This window comes from Struthio camelus, chromosome 3 (genome assembly GCF_040807025.1).
Source record: "Struthio camelus isolate bStrCam1 chromosome 3, bStrCam1.hap1, whole genome shotgun sequence".
In the NCBI taxonomy this organism is placed as follows: Eukaryota; Metazoa; Chordata; class Aves; order Struthioniformes; family Struthionidae; genus Struthio; species Struthio camelus.
Window position 1 is genome coordinate 81054784 of NC_090944.1, and position 23777 is coordinate 81078560.

A 23777-nucleotide genomic window follows, 5' to 3' on the forward strand; every position below is an offset into this window, starting at 1 on the left:
TTAAAATTGGCCTTTAGGAGCCTAAAGATAAGCCTGTGTGGCAGATGGTCCCCTAATTTACTTAAATTCACCCCACAAATCTCTACGAATTTATTAGTATCTGGTGATACAGCCGATCTAACCACTGACATATATATGCTACACACAAGCTGCTCTCCTGCAAAACACCAGCCTCATATAACATATTTAAAACCATTCAGTGACCTTCAATGATTGAAAATAGCAAGTAGTGGTGGATAACTAAAAAAAGATCATATACTCTCCCTCCTGGAAAAAAAAAAATCTGGTCTATTCTAATGGAATAATAAAACTTAATCCTCCTACTCTAGGGACGACTTCTTCCACTAAAGATTTTTTCTGCTTGTTTAAATTAATTTTATATGCTTCCTAAGTAATTCTGAATTCTCATCCCTGCCAGATAAAACAATTTCAAATAGAAACACAAACATTAATTGAGTAATTTTGTGCTGTAAGAAAGAAAGAGGAGAATGGAAATAAGAAACCTTTTCTAATCTGTTTACATACATAATACTCCATACATCTGAGACAATAACTTTTTCACCACCTTTCAGATAGTATTCTCAATAGACAAGCCAGTTTTATGCAGTCCTTATTTCTGCTAAGAGAAGTAAAAGAAAGCTGCAAAACATCAAGTTATATAGAATACCTACTATTTCAGCCATCAGTATTTCACAGCTACGATCCCATCCGCAGAATTATTGCAAAGATTAGAGATCTAGAAGTCATATTATTTTTGAAGATTGCTACCAATTGCATGCACAAATTAAACAAAATAAATACATATATATATATGCAAGAAATATTTTAAATGTAACTTTATAGCTTTGGGTTATTTTGATACAATGCAATTCAATGGGGTATTTTGGTAGAGTAGCACAAGCAAATTCAGCTTCTTAAATTGGAAAGTCCTTACCAAGTTCTTTTCCTTCATCTAAAACTGTTAGTCAGTTTAAACTCTGGGCAACTAAAATTTAGCCTTTAATACAGCATTGGAAATGTATATTGGGGGAAGAAAAAATATCAGAACAGTAGGCACCAAGCAACTACATAACTAAGAGTCCAGTCAGTGACCGAGAGCACGCTAACTTTTATAGAAAACCTCAGCTGGCAATAAATTTATTCAAATTAAATCATCTTTATGATCAGATTAGTCTCTTACTTGAAGACTATCAATAAAATATATTATCCAGGCCTCATATTTCCCATATGCCATTCAAAAACAACCTCATTGTCATCATTATCACCATCTGTTCAGGAAAGATCAGGATTTATACCAAAAAAAAAAACCATTCCTAGAAACGTGATATTAGAAATGGTTTAAATCAAAAGGTTGTAGAAATTCACTTCCTCGTTACAGCTGCTGAACATTAAGATGAGGGACAAAGATTATTCAAGTCAGTGGAAAGATTCCCATTTCCTTCAGTGACCTTTATAATGATCTCAAGAGTATCTATAAACTCTTTTCACACACTTTCCTTCTAACACCAAGTTTGTGAGTGCCTAATAGCAACCCAGAAATAGGTCCTAGTTTTAGCAAAGGTATCCAAACTAGGTGAATCAGCATGATTTACACTGTATGATTTTCACATCTGAAGCATCTACCTACAGCGTAATTTGTTCTTTATAGCCAAGACTTTCCTCCAAACCAGAACCAGCTTCGTTGTCTTCCATAGGAACATGGGTACAGATAAACTGTGAACATTTTTCCTGCCATTAAACCAATGTTCCAGGAAATACATTTCATACAATTACAAAATACATTTAATCTGACCAATCTAGAAATTATTTTACCATTAATGAAAAAATCCCAGAGGCCTACATTGTTAAAAGCCACTAGTGATTTTTTAGTACTTCAAAATGTGAGTACCCATTTAGGCACAGATTAGATAGATCGAGTTTTCATAAAATGATAAACATACAATCTTTGTGAGAGATACGAAAAAGGAAAATGCTATGAAGCTAAGCAAGCAAAATGTTACACTGGAAATATAAATTATGAGTTAGAGCTTCATTAAATCAGGTAATTTAACAGGGAATGCCTTAATTTCTGTAAGATACTTAAAATTAACCAAAGAATATGCTAATGAAACACTGTATTCCATTGCAAGAGCAGAGACTAGCTTAAAAGTTTTATACAAAGTTGATCAATCTTCATTAACTTTTGTACTATCTTTGGGTATATGCATTTCAAGTACATATGATCTACCTGAAGTCATTAAGCTGAAACCTGCGTTGTGACGTCCTGCCAAAAAGAGATTGTGATGAGTGAGAAATCTGCAATAAATTGAGACTTTTTCAGCTATTTCAATACCCACATGTTGATATGGCCCATTTCTAACCAAAAGAAACATTCTTTTCAAAATAATCAATTCAAAGGAAGTCAGACATTCACTGGCAAATGCAATAAAGGATTTGGCAGACATTAAAGAGCACAGGTAACACAGGTTTATAGGTGCAGCTGGAAAGCATGTATAAGCAAAAAATCTTAAATGAGGAGAAAATGTGAGGAGGTAAAAAAAGGAGTAGCTAAACTCACAGGGATGTGCAAAGCTACTCTTTTCAGGTAATCTGTATGCTCATTATATTGTTCTCTAAGCACGGCTGAATTTTCCTGTGGTCACTGCATCTGTGTAGACATACCTACAGTTGTACTACTTAGGTCAGGTGTTGATTAGAGTGTAGTAACATAGTAACACGGGAGATTACAAAAATCTGCTTTGAAGTCTAGACATATACTAGATGTACAATTGCTAGTAGACTGTGTGCTGCCATTGACGGCATGGGGTTCCAGCAGTTTAAAAGTTAGTTCAGCTATATCAACATAGCCTGCAACCCCACCTTCAAGAGCTTTACAGAAAGACCCCATGGAAAATGCAATGTATGTGACCCTGTGCAATTTTCTAAGATTTGTTACATGAGCTAAGCAAAGCCAATTTGCAAAGAATAAGCAAAGAATAACACTGCTAGGGACCAAACCTTAATCTTCTACCTTGCAAAATTTCTTCCTCAGACACATAGCCGGCAAAATCTCTAGGCATATTAACTTTTATGAAATTAGGTATTTCCCACCTCTCATAATAAAATATAATAAGCAAACAAATTTTCCTCTAATTTTCAAAAGAGATAAGGGGAAAGAAAATGGAAATTTTCCCAGGGATCAAATACAGGAAATTTCAGCCCAAAAGGTAAAGGGTTCCTAAATGAACAGCAGCTGATGGAAAGATGTTATAGCAGATCTAAAGATCTAATAGCAAATCTTAATTAGAGCAGGCATCACAATTCCCAGCTAAACAATAGTGATACTACCCCACACAAGCCAAGGAATTAATAAGGAAAAACTACATTTTCTTGTTAACACAAGTCTTTCTCAGCTGAAACTTAAATCAAGATCAAATTTGATTACCTTGCCTTTTGTATTACTATCACAATTTATTTAATTTCATGTTAATTTTGTAGCTACTTCATGTTAAATAGTTTAGAGAAGTCGAGGGAAAACAGAACAGTAGTAACGAATTCTTTTCACTAATTGGAATGGGATCGCCATGAACAAGAAAAAAGAAAAGGGAAGATCAAGAGAGATGGAAAAGGTATAGACTATATGCTTGGTAGGAGAAATTAAGAGAAAAACAAAAGAGACTTTCCCTCGCTCTTCTACACTCCCTCTCTCGACTTTTCATTGAAATATGACCTCATGAAAACCCTGAACATGTTAGGGCGTGAGAGGAAGCTATCAGCAGATCACAGAAAGCATTTTGTTTGACAGAAAGCAAGTGGCTAGCATCAAGCATTCTAAACATGAAACTTTTACTATTTAAATAACATCAAAGAAATTTCAAAGTAAAAGCTGATTTTGTGTCAAACATCAAAACATTTTATCATGCAAATGACAAAGTAAAGTTCCTAATGTTTTGTAATGCTTTTTTCATGTCCTGGTTTTAAATGGAAAAATTTGGTGAAACACAGGTGAATTTGCTAAACGCTTTTTGAGAAGCCCAATTTTTTTCTGCCAGAAATTTAATCCTGCTCTAAATGTGCTAGCTAGCTAGTTCTAGATACAGTGTGATTGCAAATCAGGCTCAGAATTAAAGCATTTCCTACTACAGCATGCATACTATTCCAGTGTAATGTAACATAGCTTAGAATAATGTATTGTAGGAAGATGATACTTGCAGACGGTGATCCCCTGGTACAGTAGAAAATAAATAGAAACTATTCCAGCAATAAAGCATCAAATTAGTACTAAGGCACAAAACTCAGAGTCCGTATTTAGAAAAGGAAAATTGTCACTAGTCATTAGTATTGGCAGTCAGGTCTAAAGAAATTTCTGTTACTGCTATCATTATTTAACTTAGGCTCTCCAGGATCAATATTTTGAGGACAGGATGTATTTTCAATTAAAAACAGTCTGAGCCTCCAAAAATATTTGATTAAAATAAATACACCAATAAGTAGCATAACCTTCAACATACAGCCAAAAAAAAAAGCTTTCAATTTAATTATTTAGATTATCACAGAATTATGGCCATATATAAAACATTCCTTTAGCTATTTACTAGCTGTGCAGGAGTCACCACCTCCTTTTCTTTCTTTCCTAGCGTTGCAGGCAGTGCTTATCAGCTCAGCCACCAGGACACACAGTAGGACAGGCCTTTGGTCTCATCTGTGTGGGTCCTGGCAATGGTCCTGCTGAGGCCAGATCCTGTGTCTCCTTCACCAGCATGGAGGCAGGTACTGCCTCTCCCACTTTGCATCCAAACCCTTTTCAGATGTATTATTTTTATATTACAGAAAGTGAGAGTTAAGGGGGAAGGGAAGGGCCCCAGAAAAAGAATGAGAGAATCCATGGGAAAAAAGTGATACATAGGTTTGCCATGGAGCAACTGAATAAGCAGTGGAAAAGAAGAGCTTTCCTACCTCTAGCTTACCTCTCCTTCCAAAACTTTATTCACATTTGTTGAATTTAAATTCGGCTGATATCGGTTAATAATAAATAAGTTTAGCTGATATTTGGCTGGTTTTGCCACTCCCTAATTACATCCTCTTCAAAAGGACAGGATGAATTCTAGCATACACTCACGCACATATATGCAAGACATAGACTAATTCTACCACTTGCACATACACACCCACAAGTGCCTATGTGAGTATTTTTTGTATATACAAAAGCCCCATGAACATTTTGGTTCACTTTGCTGTTGTCTCTGTTCCAAGTCTTGTTTTATGCTCCTTCTCCAGGGGAAAAAACAAAACAAAACAAAACAACAACCCACTCCTCCAGCCGCCCATAGTGATTCCTCTGACTTCTGTGAGGAGAATTGTAAGAGAGAACCATCACCCAGAAATACAGCTGAGGCAAGAACCCTTCTCCTCCATGGGATGAGGAGTCACATGGGCATGAGCCAGGAACCAGTAAACATCAGGATTTATGAATCTTCAGAAGTAATGTGTTGCTCACTTCATCTATACCACATCTGTTCAGTAGTACAGGCTACCAAGAAAATAAATAATAAAGCTCAAAATCTCTACCTTGATCTTCCAGAGGCTCATTACTCTGAGTCCTGGATATCAAACAACATCTAAATCTTTTGGACACAGGTGAAAAAAAGTTAAATTGCGCACGAGACCAAGTTATTTTGTAGCCAATCCAAGACCGCAGAATGAGCTGCTAAGTAGGAATTCGCTCTTCACTGCTTAGGCCAAAACCCTATTTATAATGATCAGATCCGGACAGTATACTGGCAGTCAGATGATGCCATGAAAATATTTCTACCATATCCTTCCTCCTGACAGACCGAAGCTATCATAGCTACTGAAGCTATGAAGATTAGACAAAATTGACTGCCTATAGCTGAGCTTCCCCTACACGCACCTGACTGCCTGCTTCCCAAGAAGCAGGCTTCCGGCTGAACACAAGTGATGTGTCATGCTGTGCTGATCCTTGCATCACCTCGAGCCACCAGTGGAAGCAGCGCTGGAGAGCAAATCATGCCCTCCACACGTAGAGGAAAAACGACCACCAGGTAGAAAGTGTGTCAGGACATGCTGGGTCAGACAGCCATCTGCCTCACCCTACAGGCTGCCTCCAACACTGTCTGAAAGCAGATGTCTAGGGAAGAGTAAGAACAGGCAAGTGTATGAGTCACTTCTCCCAGTACTCACCCAACCTCCAACTATTTCCTGTTACGGAGACTTCCTGAGCCAGATGCAACTTCTGCAAACCATGTATGGGGTCATGTGTATGCCACTGAGAAGGTTATTTGAGGAAAAAGGAGCAAGGACCTCCCTCTCAGGTCAGTACACTGTATTTTCAGTAAACACACTCTTGAAAAAAATTACATAAAGCCAAAACCTGTGGCAATAAAGCAATACAAAGGATAAATAAAACAAGGATCTTCTGTCCTGTTCTCAGCCATACTTCTTAGAATGATTTAGCACTATCCATCAGCAAACTTATCCTTAACCACATTCTTTATATTTTAATATCCCTTTAAACCATTTTTTTAGACATTAGTATATTCTGTTTCTTTCTAAATTCTAGGGAGCCCTCATCCAACTTATGAACTTCTCCCCAGTAAAAATCTGAGCAGAAAAAAACAGATTTTTTTATGAGTCTTCAAAAAAATCAACAGGAACGTATTGACAAATTTATAAGGAGAGGCAGTTTGATTTCTAAATCCATGTGAAGGAAGCAGTCACTGCAATGAAACAATGAATGCTTCTTTAACATTCAAGCCAAGAACATTCCTTGAATCTTCTGCCCTAAGTAGGCATCACTTCCTGGAAGAGAAGCAAACTTTGTTGTTGATTTGAACTCGTGTCTGAAATAACGATGAACCGAAGGAAAAAAAAAAAAAGTGCATTAAGCTTATAACAAGTAGTTGTAACCTACTAATAAGTTAATTCACGCTACATGAACAGAACAGCCCCTTTGTTCTGGCTGGTTTCACATCTCTGTCCCAGCAACAATCTGACTAGGTTACTGAGTGATAAACTGATGCAATGCCGCACAATTCTGGCAAATTTACTCAATCAGCAGCACCTGTGACATACTTATCTAGATACAACAATCTATCAGAGGTAGTTAATCCTTTGATAGGGTGCCACTTTGACCATAACTCTGTCCTTTCATTCAAATCTTTGGGGAAAAATGTTAGTTATCTGCTTTTAGCACCTAGCCCTGTACCAGAATTGCCTCAAGTCTTCTCAGAAACACAGGCGATGGAGCTCTGCAGACTCAAGGGTAAGCATGTCGGCTGGGGTGCAGGGGAAGGGAGAGGAAACAAAAGAGGCAAGACAAAGAGAGAGGGGTTGAGGTAGATCCTTAAAAAGCTAAACCTGCCTCTCCTTGACTGCCAACATAGCAAGGTGGGCCTGGTGAGCACTGGCTGCAAACTCTTTCTCCAGCAACAACCTCTGGCCACCCCTGGGGGGAACAGTGGCAGTGGCAGCAGCAGCAGTAGCAGCAGCAACTCTCCTGCCTTTCCAGAGCTCTAGCACCAGCAAAATAAGCAGTGCCATCCACGCTTGCCCACACAAGTCTGCACTGAAATCTAATGGCTAAATTCTACCTAAAAAGTAGAAAAGGCCTAAAAGTTAAATCATAATAAAACTAAGAAAAAGGAGAAAAGGGAACTGTTAAGGGTGCCCTAACTGGGAATGTAGTAAATCTATAAAGTGTGCCCTTCCTGGCTGAAGTCCAGCGCAGAGACGAGGGACTGCAGTAACTGGGACACATACACAGAGCTCCTGCTTTGTTTTAGACAAACTGTTACTCTACAGATAGCAAGCTGCCAAACTTTATGGTCAAACTTTATGAGCTGTCAAACTTGTTACATAAAGAATTCGGAAATACTGTATTTGAAATCTTAGTCAGTATAGCTGTAATGGGCTCTTTCTCTAATACTATAATAATTTATATACCGCATGGGCCAAAGAGCTAAATCAAGAGCAAGATGAATGTATCTCAGCAAGCAGAGGTTCTTATGCTCTGTTTCCCTTCCAGCATATTTCTTACCTCAGACTGCTACTTCAAACAAAGTCCTCATTCTTCCTGTTCCCAATCATTTTTTTTCCCCAAAACTTCCGTTCTACATGATTGCCAGTCCCAAATATCCACAAATTAGGTCTTATTCGAAAAAAGTTATGATCTGGTTTGGTTTGATTTGGGTTTTTAACCTTATCATCACTTTTTTGTTACCTTTTGGATAAAATTTTCCAAATTTTCTCTGCATCTGTGAAGAGTAGAAGCTCACAAAAAAGAGAGAGAGAGAGAGAGAGGAGAGTGATGTAATCACATAACTCTGACTTTTTTTTACTAAAAAGTGCCCATATTGCATAATCTGCAATACAAGCACGAGCGCATTCTCCATGCCTGTCACTTGCCAGATGTCCACCCTCGAGGACCTCCTCCCCACAGCATCTCCTTCTCCAGCCCGTTCCCGCTTCCCAAACGTCACGTCTGAAGCCCATTTGCTGTCCCCAACCTCTTGGGGCCCCTTGTTGGCCCTGGATGGCATTGCCAGATCCTCCCTGCCCTCTGCCACCCCTGGCCCCCAGCATGGCCAAGGATGAGGCCTTTCCTGGGGGCACTAACAAAGTGCGAGATTGTTGCCACCACACGAACCTGACCGGGATGAGTGTTGGCTGGCTGCAGCACAAGGTTGTCCGGTCCGCTCTGTCCTCCCCCTGGGGCCCCGCGGCTCTGTGCCCCACGGCTCCGTGCCGCCTTCCCGCCGCTGCAGGCGCGGGCTGGGCCTGGTCCTGCCACCTGCCACACACCCGGCTCAGGCCACACTCCACCATCTGTCTTCTGGTTTTGCTCTGCTTGCCATCTTCTGTCTGTGGAGCCTCTATGCCCCAGGGCACCTCTGAGCAGCTGGCCCAGGGCAATTGTACCCAGGATGCCCACCAGAAGCTGGCTCTGAATTAATATGGACTGGATGGGAGGCAGGGAGGAGGCCCGCAAGCCTCAAATCCTACAGTAGAGCCCTGGGGGCTCTACTGGCCTTACCGGCCCTGCATGGCCTCCCAGGCCTGCCCTCACCCCAGCCCCAGGCCCAGGAGCCCATTTAGCTCAGCCAGGGGCCGTCAGTCCATGCCACAGCAGCTGTAGGTTTGTCTGTCTCAAGCCCAGCCTCTGGCCCTGCCTCCTGGATGGGCACCTCGCAGCCGACCTGTAGCCTTGTCTCCAGCCCCGTCCCAGCCCTGTCTCCCTTTGCTCCTGACTGGACCTTGGATCTGGCCAACCCCCTCGCTGAGCCTGGGGCTGTCTCCAGACCCTGCTGGCAGCATCCAGCTCTGCTTGCCCTGTTTTGAGTGCTGCAGGGCGCACTCCTGGGCGAGGGCACGGCTGCGCTGGGGTCACCATCAGGTCCCGGCTCCCTGCCCTTCGGGAGCAGCCAGCCCTCACTACACCTAGACATCTGTATCCTGGTCAGGTGAAAATCTAGAGGAGAGCTGCTGTATCCTGGCTGCTTCCTGCGTGCACCCATTGCTACCTCTCAAGCTTTTCATAACTTCAGCTTCTGGAGATTTCCAGTCTTGATACTTCACTGCCTGTGCTTCAGGGTGCTCCTTGCAAAGGCCTGGTGGTAAATCCACTCCTAATTTTTTGTTTGTCATATGTAGGAGTGATCTTTTCGTCCCTAAGACTAATGTTCTGGGGGGAAACCTTTGTGTGATATTTAAGACAATGAAGAAAAGAGATAGATGCCAGATACAGACATGCAGACTGACAAACAGATAGACTGATCGGGAAACTAGTGAAAGTACAAGACCATTCTCGCTGCTGAACCATTCAGGCAACCGCTGTCACATTTTGATTAATATCACAGAGGAGAGGGAATTTCAAGGCAGGCTCCAAAGCCTCCAAAGAGTACCCCAAAGAGTAATTTTTTGGATATCATTGAGAAGAAGGAATTCCTCCTGTGTGGGAGGGACTCCTCAAGTTGGGGAAGAAAACACAAAACATCATCTGGTTTGAAAATCTAATAAGTAAGCGGTACAGTCTAGTATCACAGCCTGGTTAAAATTAGGGATTAAGATTCAAAGTTAAACTGCACATGCCAGTCAGCATGGATGTCCAAACCAACACTGACGTCCAGGCCAGAGCAACATGAAGGATGAGAGCTTTGTCCACAGTGATCAAAAAAGGAAGTAAGAGAGCACGGAGAAGGAAGAGGAAACAGAAGAAGAATAAAAGATGATGAAACGAGTTCTGTTTTAGTTCTGTTTAATCTGAGCTGATGGTCAAACACCCATGAGAAATATGCCAAGATTGGATAAAACCTGAAAGGAGAAAAAGCTGAAGTATAAAAAATCAGTGCTCCTCCCCTTCCTTCCACTCTTACCAGGATTACTGGAATATAGTTAGAAAGAGGAAATAATTAATAGTCTGTAGAGCAAAGTGCAGAAAATTACTTTAAAAAAAAAGGAGAAAAAACATGGAACTGAAGACTTCAGAGGAAAGCCTGTGGGTTACTGCCAGAATTAAGGACATGTTTTGTTTGTTTATCCAAATGTGCAATAAAAGACATCCTAGATCTGTTATTAATTGGAGATGATAAAATTGTTAGTCGGGAAGAAGGGAACAACTCAGAGTAAAAAAAGCACTTTGATGTGCTCACATTACTGGGGACAACAAAGAATTTTCAGATCCATTGGTAACTGAGGAAAACGTTAAATGACATTAAATTTGACTTGATAGGTTGGACCCCAGGTCACTGTGTGAGCTAGCAAAAGAAATCTTTGGCTTTCTAATGTAGCTTCAGGAAAATTCCAGAAGACATTCTTGACACTGTTCAGAAAATTTCCACAGAGATATATGCTAGTTCACACCTATTCATCAGTGATTTGGAAGTAAATATGAACTCTGAGAGGATAAAATTTGCAGAGGGTTTAAAGATTGGTCATTATACACAGATTTTGATCACTTTGTAGATTTTCATCACTTAGTACTTCAGGCTCATTCAAATCAAACCCAAAGCATCAAGGAATGAATGCAGGTCACAGTGATTGAATGGGGAACTGTAAAGTAATGACTCTGAAAAGGTTTGGGCTGCTCAGCGTGACTTCTGTCACAGTCATGTTTAAACAGCTGGTATTAAGTGGTCCACTATCCTAGCCAAGCATCCTCTTCAACTCCCTCAATCTGAACAACATTAAGACAATGCATATGTTTTCTGATCTCGTAGCTAGAACCTTAGAAATAATGATTCTCTATCCAGCACCCTACTTAAGAGCTGAGATTGCAGTTATCAGCTGCATTGATCTAGCACTGGATCTCAGTTTCCCCAAGAGCTTAAGAACGCTCTTTTCCAAGCCTACAAACTCTCCAGTTCTCTGGTTGGACGATTAGAAAGGCTTGAAGGAAAGCAGGAGGTGAGTGGAATTTTTATAACATCTATGCATCAGTATAGACAACGTACCCCATAGCAAATTATGAGAATTTTCTTGTTGAGAACAGCTGCCAATCTTTTTAAAAAGTTACTAATACCTAGGGAGATATTAGAAGGAAGGAGAAAAACAAGTAAAGTACTTTCCAAAAAAGAAGAAGAAAGAGAAGAGAGTGGTTCTGCTAATCTTCCGGTAAATATATCTTTACTGTTAAACAAGTAATGGAACGAATATTAAGAAAAGTATTTACTGGCTAGCAATAGATTTGGGTGAACCAAACAGTATTGAATTATAACAGAAAAAGCTTGCCAGAAATCCATGACTCTTTCCAAAAAAGCAATCATAAAATTAATGAAAGGAGTGAATACATTAACATGTAGTGTGTGTGACAGTAAGAAAGACATTTGACATATGATAAAAATCATAACTTAAAAATTAATTCCAACTGACCTGGATAGCAGCATTGCCAAATTCAGTGACGTTATCTATAGTTACACTGTTATGACCATATAAAATGTGCAAAGGATATAGAATGCAATAGGGTAAGTTTGAAGACTTGTCTTACTTGTCATCCATGAGATGGAGAAAACAGTGTACTTGTTACGTTATTGCATTAATGCCCTTCCAACATCGTAAAACACACGTTGTTCTTTAAACCCTATGTAAACAGACATAATTCAGTTGCATGTTGCAGTTTTCCCCCTGCCTAGCAGTGTTCTTCCGTTGACCCACAAGCCAGGCACTAACCTCTTGACATACTAACCTCTTGCTGGCAAAACTATCTTGAGTCCTCCAGCCACCACCAGCTTTTGGTTTAGAGATGATTCAACCCTGCATAGTTACCGCCTGCTCACCACACATTCTAAGAATGTTTCCAATAGAAAACAATAGAAGGAAAAAAGAAACAAACACCAACAAACAGCATCCTATACTGCCTCCAGAGGCAACAGCATGTGCCCAGCAGCACTGGCAGCTGGCTGCATGGGATGCCTGGCATGTGCAAAGAGGGCAGGAGAGAGGAACTGGCCTCCAAGGCACAATGCGAATACCTTGTTGAGAGGACATCTTTTGGATCAGCTGAATAATATCCACTGAAATTCCATGCTACTGCAACACCTGCAAGAAACTAGCTAACCTAAGAATTGCTAAATTGAGAGTAAGTAGGAAAAAGATGCTTTCACTGCATACTTTCACTGCTCTCTTCCATTCAGCTCAGGCATCTGCTGAAATGTGAGGTTGAAAGGGGAAGGACGGCCTCTTTCAAAACATTTGCAGCAACACATAGGGTTATACTGCACACATTTGCAGTATGACAGGATTCTCTTAATGGCTTAGGGACGTTAAGATATGACATGAATTTTGGGACCTTTTTAGCCATAAAGGTCTTGAGAAGGAGAAATCCTGAGAGGAATTAAAATAACAAACAAACAGGAGCTGGCATGGATGATCTACAAAGAAAGGTATAAAAAGTCACATAATGTACTTTGGCTAAGTGATGATTAAGAGTTCAGTGGACTGCAGAAATCTGAAAGGTGCCAAGAAAAAATATCTAGCAAGGTGTAAAAAAACATAAATAGGAAAGATGAGATGCAATTAAAAGGAAAAGGTAGGATTAATGAAATCTTCCTGACTGTGAAACAGGCTTTCAAAGTGGTCAACAGCTCATGTCCTCGGATTTCCAAATCTTGGGCAGGCCAGATGCTTAAAAACAAGCAAATCTATGGAAAATAAACCCAAAGCTACCCAAAAGGTTCTGACATAGCTTTTCATCTCTTAGCTTTTTGTTCTATTCACAAGAGCACTACTTTTCTCCTTAACCAAACACTGGCCTGGATTTAAATAATTTGAATCCTGTTATAAGCAGGATGAAAACATAACTTGCACTGAAGCTCTGTAGAGCAGATTTACTATTTCTAAGACCCCAAGTGCTAATTTGTAAGCTCCCACAACCTTCATATAACCATGAACTCTCTCTCTCTCTTATCTGATTGCTGAGGAATGGTCATCTGGTGTTCTGTCTTATGTCCTGAATTTAAAAATTTACTCTCTTCCACAAATTCTGTCTGAATAGTCTACCTTGTGCTGTATGACAGGCCCAATTTGTTAGTCCTTTATGTCTTACAGAAGAAAGTTGCTCCTTTGAATGATTTATTGCCCTCTCTGTTTTCACTGATACAAAAATTACTTTCTCTGCATTGCTTTAAAGAATCTTTGTATGCAACTCCTCCAGACCCATGAACAAGTTTAACGAGTGCAGACAAAAGCTTTAAAGTACTATCTGTTTTCCAAGGTCTGAAACACAGATGTCTCTTTTTGGTAATGCTGCCTGCCATTGACCTCACTGCAAATTTGATGTCTTCCATTGGTACACCACCCAGACATGATTTGCAACGGAACTTTTTTAGGTTTGGAGGGTTTTTTTAGAAGTTAATTTGAATTCCCAGGCTTCATTTAAAGAGATTATCTCAATATTGTTGCACTTTTTCAGCAAGTGATTTATACACAGAGATACTGCCACTTGGCAAATTATAAAAGGTGTTGACTGGTGAAGAGGGAAACATGCATTTAAAATTCCTTTCAGTTTTTGATCTTTCCCCATTTTTTAAGTTTCTGATTCTTTTCTGATTCTTTCCCTTGCCAGCTTATCTTTATCATTTTATCTATATTTTGCTATTTGGCAGAATAGATTATGACTTACATGCATGTATTTATATTACAGTTATACCTAGTTCTGAAAAGTTGCCCTTTCTTTGAATAATGAGTGATAGAGTTTTGCATAGAGTAAACTGATAGGTTTGGGGGTTTATCCTCTGCAGTGTCTTTTAAAAGTCTGAATATTTTTCCAGTTACTTCTTGAAATGCAAAATTAACTTTAATTTTGAAGGAGGCACCATTTTCTTTCCTATTCCACTAAATCGCAATGATATTTATTACATTAGATTACATTTTATACCCCTCACTGATTACCTAAAAACTTGTACCTTGGAATACTTCCTGAAAGAGGGTTGAAATAAAGCCTGACGATATAATTTGTAGAGGTACCACTGGAGGGGTGCAACTGGTGAAACTGCAGTGCTGTTAGGAGACTGCCTTGGTTTCCAGTAGCTTGAGAGCATTAGAACTGGTCTACTGGTTCACAGCGAGGGTTCATTTCTGCTAGTATTTCATCTCCAGCACTCGTTAGAAGCAGATATGCAGGGAAGAGTAGGAACAAAACAAGTACATACGATACTTCTGAGTACACTGCTGCCCTCCGGCTATTCTCAGCTCAGGGAATTTTCTGAAATGGATCTGGTTATTCATTTACTAACCCTGCGCAGAACTTTCTTCCACATACTTATCCACTTTCCCTTGAATATATGCAAACTATCACATATATGAATTATCACATATGTAAATGATCTGTAACATCCTTTGGCATTATTTTCTAAGGTCCATCAACTGCTGCGTGAAAGAAATATCTCCTTCTGTTGGTTTTGAACCTGGCTTTTATTAGCTTCACTACACTGAAGGAAATGATGAACGGCAAATGCCGCTCATAACTTTCCAGATTTCTATCAAATGCTCCCTAGTTCATCTGTTTTCAGGGTGAAGAGTTCCAACCTATTTAATTGTTCCCCATTTGATCTCACAGCATGAATAAAACTGACAAGTTTGTGAATCTCGAGAGATATTATTAACAAAGTTGCATAATTCTATATTTATCAAATATGAAGAAAATACTGTTAACAAAACACAGTTTTTTAATAGTCATACCTGTTTGTTCCACAGAACCTTTTCATTAGGACATACCTGAGGGGCAGTTTTTTATTTCTATATTCTGTATTCATTTCACATTAAGGAAAACCAAACTATGGAGTACAAAGGTCTAGAAAATAATCAAGTCAAATGCATAAACACAAGACAGGGAATATTTGGCTGGGCAGCCAAAGCATCCCTTATATTCATAGGAAGCCATTATTTTGCTGTATTTGTCATTAACGGATTCTCAGGTGGAAAATTAATTTCACCAAATTTCAATAATAATACAAACAAATCAGAACCCAGAAGAACATAAAGTATTAAAGGTTCTAAACAGAGGAGCAGACTAAAATATAAGACAGACTGTACTGATAGGGTTTCTTTTCTCTGAAGTGGAGTCTGAGGACTGATACAGTAATGCTCTTCCAATATATAAAGGAGCTCAGTGATCAACAGCTTGCAAAGGCCACCATGAAAAAGAGAATATGTAAGATGACTGAAGACTGGAAATTAAGAAGACCTTTCTAACTGTCAGAGGAGAGAAATACCAAAGTAGTTTGTCTGAAGAGATCTGGAATCCCCTCCCCTGAAAGCTTTTAGTATCTTCAGGGATGGCATGCTTGATCCTTTCCCAGTCTAGGAAGATATCTAAAGTAAGTGATCTAAAATTCCTGTTAGATCTGCATTTCTATGGTTCCTTATTGATGCAACATGTGGCTTTAATGGGAGACAGCTGCCTAAAAGCATTTTACAAGTTCTGGTAACTAGCCAAAGGACCAATCTATGGACCTACAAATGGCAAGAACAGGACACAGGAGCTATTGTTCCTAGTCATATGGTTTTACTTGTATGTTACTTCATTTGAAAAGATTAAATCTTGCCTATTCACGTTTTGCTGATTCAGTCTGTTTAAGGCATACAAAGTGGGAAAATAACATAATTGAAGGAATAAACATAATTACAATTTTACTCCAATTAAAACATTTTAGGCTGTTTTTGTTTCTCTCTGCTTGCCATTATAATTGCCTAGGACCTTAGGGACCTAGGTCAATTAGGTTCAATTGACCTAATAGGAACTCCAGCTTCAGCATATTCTCTAAAACTATGTCCATCCCACTTCTTCCTAAAGTATAAAATCACAAATCTTCCATTTTCTTTTGGTAGAATTTTCTTTGATTTTGCAAGCAGAAGTATATGAGCAATGACTGCTGCATCTCCTGAAAAATGAGTTCATCATTAAGGCCTTCTCATGACAGCTCTGTACTGATAAGCGTGAACAAGAGTTTGTCTCACTAAACACTAACAGATAACTATCCAAAGATACCACACTGGTGAACTTTAGTTTCGTAATACTACCTTATTCTTGATATGTATATCTCATTGGAGTTTCCTATATAATAGGAAAAACAAAAAGAAGTGAAAAGTGTATTCTAATCTACAGACCAAACTCTCTCCATTGAGTAGACAGCCAGATACAGTTCCTAACAGGCACCTAAGCTAGATGCTCTAATTTAAATGCACGAGTCTTCTTTGGGTGCAAGATATCAGTGCCAGGTAAAGAACATTATAATGTACGAGAGCTTTGTTCTGCTGAGGAGCTCACTTTCTGCTGATTAAGCAGTGGCAAAATTTTCTGACAGCAACAGCTGCAAACCACCCAGTAAGATACAATAAGAACAGAGATCTAGATAAACACTTGCAAAAAAATATACCCAAAATGTTTCATTCTTCCAAACAGATCTAAGAAGTAAAGTAAAACTCTATACACATCTTCTAATATTGTAAGGAAAAAAGCATCATTGTTTAATATGTTTTAATTAAATACTGATCTTGTGGTTAAAAAGTAATTAAATTCTCCTTTATTCATCAGAGACAATAATAGTAGGTCAGATATGAAATTCTCTGAGTTCATCCTCATGTATTTTGACCGGTAAATATACACAGCTCTTACATACCCTTAGGTAGTGTCTACAGTGACAGTTTAGTCACTGTCAGTTTTACTCTTGGATGCTCATCCACCGTCATCCACTCTGCACATACTATTTCATTGCTAGGCTCTCATATGGAGAAAACCCACTAGTTTCCTCCAAGATAACAATTAAAAGAACACTGTTAAGGTCACAAAGCCAGACACTCAAAAGGTTAAGTAGTGCCAAAATGAAAACCAGTTGTCTTTATTATTTCCTTACAACATCTTCATTGCCACTTAGCTGCATTCTACCATTTCCTGGATGACTCCTGCTTCACATAATGAGGGAGCACAGACTGGAGATGTCTCACACATAGCAAGCAACTACTCCGTGCTTCACCCCGATCTCAGGGTTCACGTTGTGGCTCCTCACCACCCTTCCTTAATGCACTTGTTCAGTTCCTCCTTTCAACACTTAACATTTCACAGCCTTTCTCTAAACACATATCATTGCGGTGTGTTGAACTTGGCCCTTTGTTATCACGAATAACCATAGCACATAACATCTTTCGTAACCTGGTCAAACTCTTTATTTGAAACTCAGTGATGTTTTTGCTCCTACAACTCCAATAATTCCTGCCATTCCAGAAACTTATATTTGTCATGATTTAAACCTTATTCTCATTTGCAGTCTCCATTTATTTGTAGCCATTTAACAGCTACTTGTTCTGCTAGCAATGTAATCCCTTGGTAGAAATAATTTCTCTACCTCTTGAGGTATTACAGATGACAAACAGACCCCTTCACGGTCTGTGTTTTAGAAAGTTAAAAAGGCTAAGCTTAAACTAGTTAAACTTGAAGAATTTGTTTTTTCTAGCCTCAAATGATGTGTTCACTGTCTCTCTGATCTACCTTGTAGTTGCATCTATTGTATCAGCCTCATGGCATCTATTCCGTAGTTCAAGTTTGTCTTCCCTGAAAATAGATCGCAAGTATTACTGCAGATGAAGGTTGGCCTGTGGCATATAGAAAGGTATCAGTATTTCCCTACTTGTACTGAAATCTTACCAATTTTTTCCTGTTGGTTGCAGCTTATTGTGTCAGTCTTTAAAATTATTTCTTTCATAATTTGTTCTAAAATATGACATATTATTCAAGTCAGAACAAAAGCTTCCCTGTCGCCCTCTCCCCTCCACCTGTTCAAAACATACATGTTATAAATAGTAATTCTCTAGTGAAATTACTACCCAGTGTGATATATGTGTAAAAATCCTTTGCTGATGGCCTTACATTAAAAGAACCAGGACATGATCTTTCACAGACTATTCAATCCCCTCATTTTGTCCATGTGTTGCACAATGGAAATTTTCTGCAGGATGTGTATGAACAAAAGTCCAAAATGAAGAGGGCACAGGCTATTTTAGCTCTAGAATATACTCATTCTGAGTTATTGACACTGTGGCTATGACAAAACATTTAAAATAGATTTTGTGTACAAGTTTCTACATTTGAAAAACAAACTAATGAATTATACTTCTCTCTCAAAAATTCAATTATGTGCCTTCTGACACCCTCAGATCCTGTGAAGAGCTAAGAATTTATGGATCCATCACAAAAACCTCTTCTGTCCCTTCTTTTATAGCCTTTCTTAGGCTGTTGCTTGCTCACGCATAACTCTTCCTATTTGCCTTTCTTAGCTAGTCTTAGTCTTTACTGCCTAGGCTTATGATCAGAATTCATCTCCGAGATGCAGGAGTCGAACACCCTTTTTCCCTTTCCATTTCCTCCCACAGGAAACACTTGCTTAGGCTGCACGTGTAGTCTTTTTGCCCTGCCAGTCTCATTTCTTCTGTTCAAGCTTTGCAAGATCAGTCTCCCCACGTTTCCTCCAGCTCTCTCCCCTTAACTGCTTTCCCCATTCCTAGTCCTAATCTCTTTATCCAGCCTGTGCTGACCACTAAATCCTGTTTCTTACCGAGCAAATTAACCCCAATGCCTATTTTCCACTCCCCTATAAAAACTCCAGTCCCAGTATCTCATGATTCATGATCTTCTGCACCCAGACCCCTTGCCCCGGGCTATTGGCTTGATACCTGGACCAAGGTCAGGCTATTCTCTGTCATTCTTTTCAATTTTAGGGAGCTTCGTCTTATGTGGTGCATAGGCAACAAAGATAAAGAGCCTCTGGACTTCATACAGATGTCCACAGCCAGCACAGCCAGCAATACCCAGGAACTCCAGCTACAGGAGCAGTCTGCTCAGCCCTGTACAGTTCCAGCCTGGGCAGGCAGAGATAAACTTTAGGGAATTCAGTGGAAAGCATCAAGAAAATACGAGCATTTTTGAATAACGTGTTCTCTAAAAAACTTAAAGCTTAGTCAGATTTGGGCTGATTTCACAGAGATAAAAGCTACTCTTGAGCCAACGGCCGCTTCTCTTCCAAGTGTCAAGACTCTACTCAAAAAGCACAGGAACACTTGTGCAGGGAAGCTTTCCTTTAAGGCGGGCCAAGCAGGACTTGAAAATCCCTTTGGCAGGCCACACAGTATATGTGCAAAAGTTCATTAGGGTCCACGTTTTCTGTGCTAATACAAAGCCCACACTGAGTCTCATCCCACTGAGATCATGAAACTGTGACCTGGAGGTCAAAGGTCCCACAGCCGCATTAGAGTTCCACAGAGGAAAGCTTAGCTTCCCTGAGCAAAACAATACCATTTTCTTTAGTGACATTTTCAAAAAAAAAAAAAAAAGAATATTGGCTAATTCTGATAAAATTTTTAATGAAATATTTTGCCTAGAATTTTCCCAAAAGACTGGCTTCAGTCAAGCAGTTCAACATAAGAACAGGTCAGATTTCAACTCAAACAGTTAAAATGTGACTATTTTATAAGCATCTGAAAACAAAGTCCTTAATGGGAAGTGTCAGGCAGCTTTAATAATAGGTGGGGCTGATACAACCTCTTTATCATAGGGAAACACACTACTTATGCGGAGAGATCAGCCATAAAATAACCTCCTTCCCGTTATTACCCTGCAGATCCAGTAGCTCCCATACTTGAGGCCACTTGAATTTTGGCAGCCCAGTGACTAACAGCCAGAAGCACAATTTCAAGCTGATGATAAAGCACGAACCTCACAAAACAACTAGTAACGGCTTTTCCAGCTTGTGATTTTAAATGGGCAAAATTACAGTGGCCGTACACTTGCTGCTACAGCAAGTGCACTAAGTCATCAGTACTTTCTGGAAATTTCTCCAAACTTAAACCTGTAGCAAATAGATATTTTCTTGAACTGGCACTGATACACTCAATGAGCACACTTTGAATCTATGTAAAACATTATTATGTATTTCTAAAGGTAAAGTTATCTCATATATACTTCCCCACGCCAGTGCACACATTTAAAAGACTGTTATGATGCCAATGGGTATTTCTGCAATATGGAACTTCACAGGAAGCTGCATACAGTATATTTTACTTCGAGTACGGTAGATGAGCTGTCTGTCATTGCTGCTTGGGGAAAAGGGAACCCTACATCTTAGCTGGTTATTGCTCCAGAAGCCAATTTTCATGGAAGCAGGTTCAGAGTCCCGCTCTCATAAACTACAGCACAGATGCACAACAGGTGCAGCAAAAAAAAAAATGCACACCAACCTACTGTACATATAAATATACACATGCACCTAAGTCACAACAGATATGAATCAAAACATAAATAACAACAAAAAATTAGATTACCTACTTTGACAGTTCATACCTGCAGTCTTCTCATTTTAAAGCAAAAAGGCAGGAGAGAGAATATTCAAATTTCTTGCCCATTTGGGTGGCTTCTTTGCACATGTTCCTGAATTTTCAGCTATGATGAGATCCGCTCATTGGCAGTCACCAAGAGGCTGATATGACCATGAAATGAGGAAACACAGCAAATGAAAAATAAGGTACTAGCACCACCATTTGCTGAGGCCTGGAAAAGCTAGCAGAAACTTTAAGAGACCGTGTAGACCTGTTTCTGTAATGCAAGTTGCTTTTAACTGACTTACCACTGCTGCTATTGGAGTTGCTTGATCAAAATATGTTGTCAGCATTAATAATTTGCCAGGAAAATTCTAATGAAGTCCAGATGGTGATTTTTATTCCCAGCGCTATAAATCTTGAAGTTTAAAAAACAGTTTCATACAAGGGTTTTTTTTTTTTTAATTATTTCAGTTAAATGAAAATATTATCGCAAGCTAACCGTATTTTGGAAATGAACATGTAGTGGCTGGCAGAGGTGGACTGAACCGGTTTGAGAGAATTGTTATGCCCCTGGGAAACACAGGTATTTTATTGTTACTCCTTGCCACCCCAACAAAGAAGTTGGGGGTCTCTGTGAAGTGACCCTGGAAAAGCTTAGTTCTCCTCTGCCTGGGAAGCCCTTCCCCTCTGTCACATGGTGTTTCCATTTCTGCCTCCTGTTTCCTGAAGCAATCTGAGTTTGCTTCTACGGAAGAGGAGGTCTGTGAAGCAGAAAAGTAGCCCACATCATATTTAAGCCATTTAAAAGGGCACAGTCTTTTTTTTAAAATATACTTGTTAAGAAACAGATTTTGACACCTGCATTGCAATCTACAAATGAGATTATCAGAATTGAAGTAGAGTTTTAAGACTGAATTCACTTTTGCTACCTGTGCTGACTGCTAGTTTGCTTCATTTTGCTCATCTTGGGCAACAGATGCAGCATTTACTTATGACCGTCTTCAAATCAGTTCATGAAAATGTATATATTAAATTTTTCATTGTTTCAGGGGAAAAATCTACATTGTGGAGGGGAAATGCTTTAATCTAGGACAACAACACCTCTACAATTACTATTTTTTAGAAAATTAATGGAAACATTTCCATTGCACTAATATGCTAATAAATTTTTCTGTTCTCAAGACCTAGATGCCACCTAGATGACTTACTAACGTCCCTTTTCCAAAGTTTTTTAAAAGTTCACATTTTTAATTCTGTACTCTAGCTTCCACTTCCCTCATGCAAATAAATAACTAAATAAATAAATAAATAAAAGCTTTTTTTAGATTTCGATGTGAGGAAAGGATAAAGAGCAAAAAAAAGGCCAAACCGTGCTCAGAATAATATTACCTGATGTCCACTCAATGCAAAGTAAGTTTAGAGGAGGATTAGGAAGAGAAATTAAAGAATATCTTCCTTTGCTTTTCAACTCTTTCCTGAAAACTACTTAGACTAAAACACCCTCCCCAGATTTCTATTGCAAATCTGTAGCTTAATTCCGTCCTCTGCTATGGTATGGCAAATCTTTCCACAAACAGCACACTTCTATCATCCAAAAGCATCAAAAAAGCAGATACCTAGAGCTACCAGGTAGGTCAGGGTTTGCGTAACAGTTAGCATTCTAGTTCCTCAGAAACTGAAGATCAATAAGCAATTTTTCACAGTCACAGCCTGTTGGTATAAAACCTCAGCTTACTTGGTTTAACAAAGCATCGCCTAGATTTGAAGACAGAATTGAATCACAAAATAAACGTGTCAGGTAACGAGAACAAAGATGAGAAAATAGTCCTTTAAAAAGAACTCTTAAATAGGGCGTCGTCTTTGGCTGGTGTCAGGCAGCATTCAACAGAAACTACCTTGATGAGGCCTTTACACTAGGTACACAAAAGGACACACACAAATACTGTTTGAATATAGTAGCTATAGACACAATGATAAAGCAAGAAAGCACAGGACAATCTTTTTTTTTAAGCCAGAATTTTTTTGGATCAGAATTTCCATTATTTCTTATCTTCTGTCTGACTTGTGGAGTTTCATAGAATCAAAATAGATTTAAAGCTATTGCCTTTTATTCCTCGAATATTTCTCCCCCTCAGATTTCTCTCTACTATGCAATCACTTCTAGAACCATTTTAGAAAGCTCATACAAAGCATATCAATTTCTTGGAGAAGTATCCTCAAGCTTTGCAAGATCAGTCTCCCCACGTTTCCTCCAGCTCTCTCCCCTTAACTGCTTTCCCCATTCCTAGTCCTAGTCTCTTAGGACTTGTTAGGTCCCTAACAAGTATCCTTGTTAGACTCCTTATTGCCATGAACTTTGTTTCAGTATATAATATATATTTTCCAATGTTAGTATCATCCCATTTCTTCTAGTTCTGTTGTCTAAACAGTTTTTCTTCTTTTTGATATTTCTGACTTAGAAATTGCATTCACACAATTCAAACCAACTTAAATCATAAACAATTGCCACATGCTTGAGATTGTGTGTTGATTTTGCATCTTTATTGATTGGCCTTAATTTTTTCAAAGTCTAGGAAAATCCTAAAACCACATTTCTCAAACATTTTCAAAAATTTTCTTCACTTGCTCCAAATCACAGCTGACTCAGCTATATTTGTCAGGTCCTTCAAAGAAAAAAAAAAAAGAAACCAAAACCACAAAGCCTATCAGACAATGGAAAACTGGGGTGGAGAAAGCTGCCAAATAAATGTCCTGTTTGTCCTCCAGGAAGGCAGAAATAATGAGATTAATGTGATGCACTAAAACTGAAAGGCTTTGGGCCCCAAAATGCAGCCAGCTTGACTCATGTCAAACTGCATCAGAAGAAGGGAACATCTTCATAGATAAAACTGTAGTTTCACATACACTATTCTCTCAGCGCCACACATGCATATAGAACATACTGTTAATACACATACTTATAGATGCAGTCTTAGTAC

At 39.1% G+C, this 23777-nt stretch overlaps 1 protein-coding gene across 5 annotated transcripts in view; it reads right to left on the minus strand.

The window, feature by feature from the left end:
* ESR1 (estrogen receptor 1) overlaps positions 1-20834 on the minus strand; it is a 209006-nt gene extending 188172 nt beyond the window's left edge. For 2 of the 5 annotated variants that reach the window (XM_009668702.2, XM_009668701.2), the window contains exon 1: positions 5891-6043. In XM_009668702.2, the coding sequence (XP_009666997.1) occupies positions 5891-5946 (56 nt within the window). In that variant the 5' untranslated portion in view covers positions 5947-6043. Of the gene's footprint in view, positions 1-5890; positions 6044-20806 lie in introns of those variants that run through there. The other 3 variants (XM_068938694.1, XM_068938693.1, XM_009668703.2) reach the window with 3 other exon arrangements.
* Between the last annotated feature and the right edge of the window lie 2943 nt (positions 20835-23777).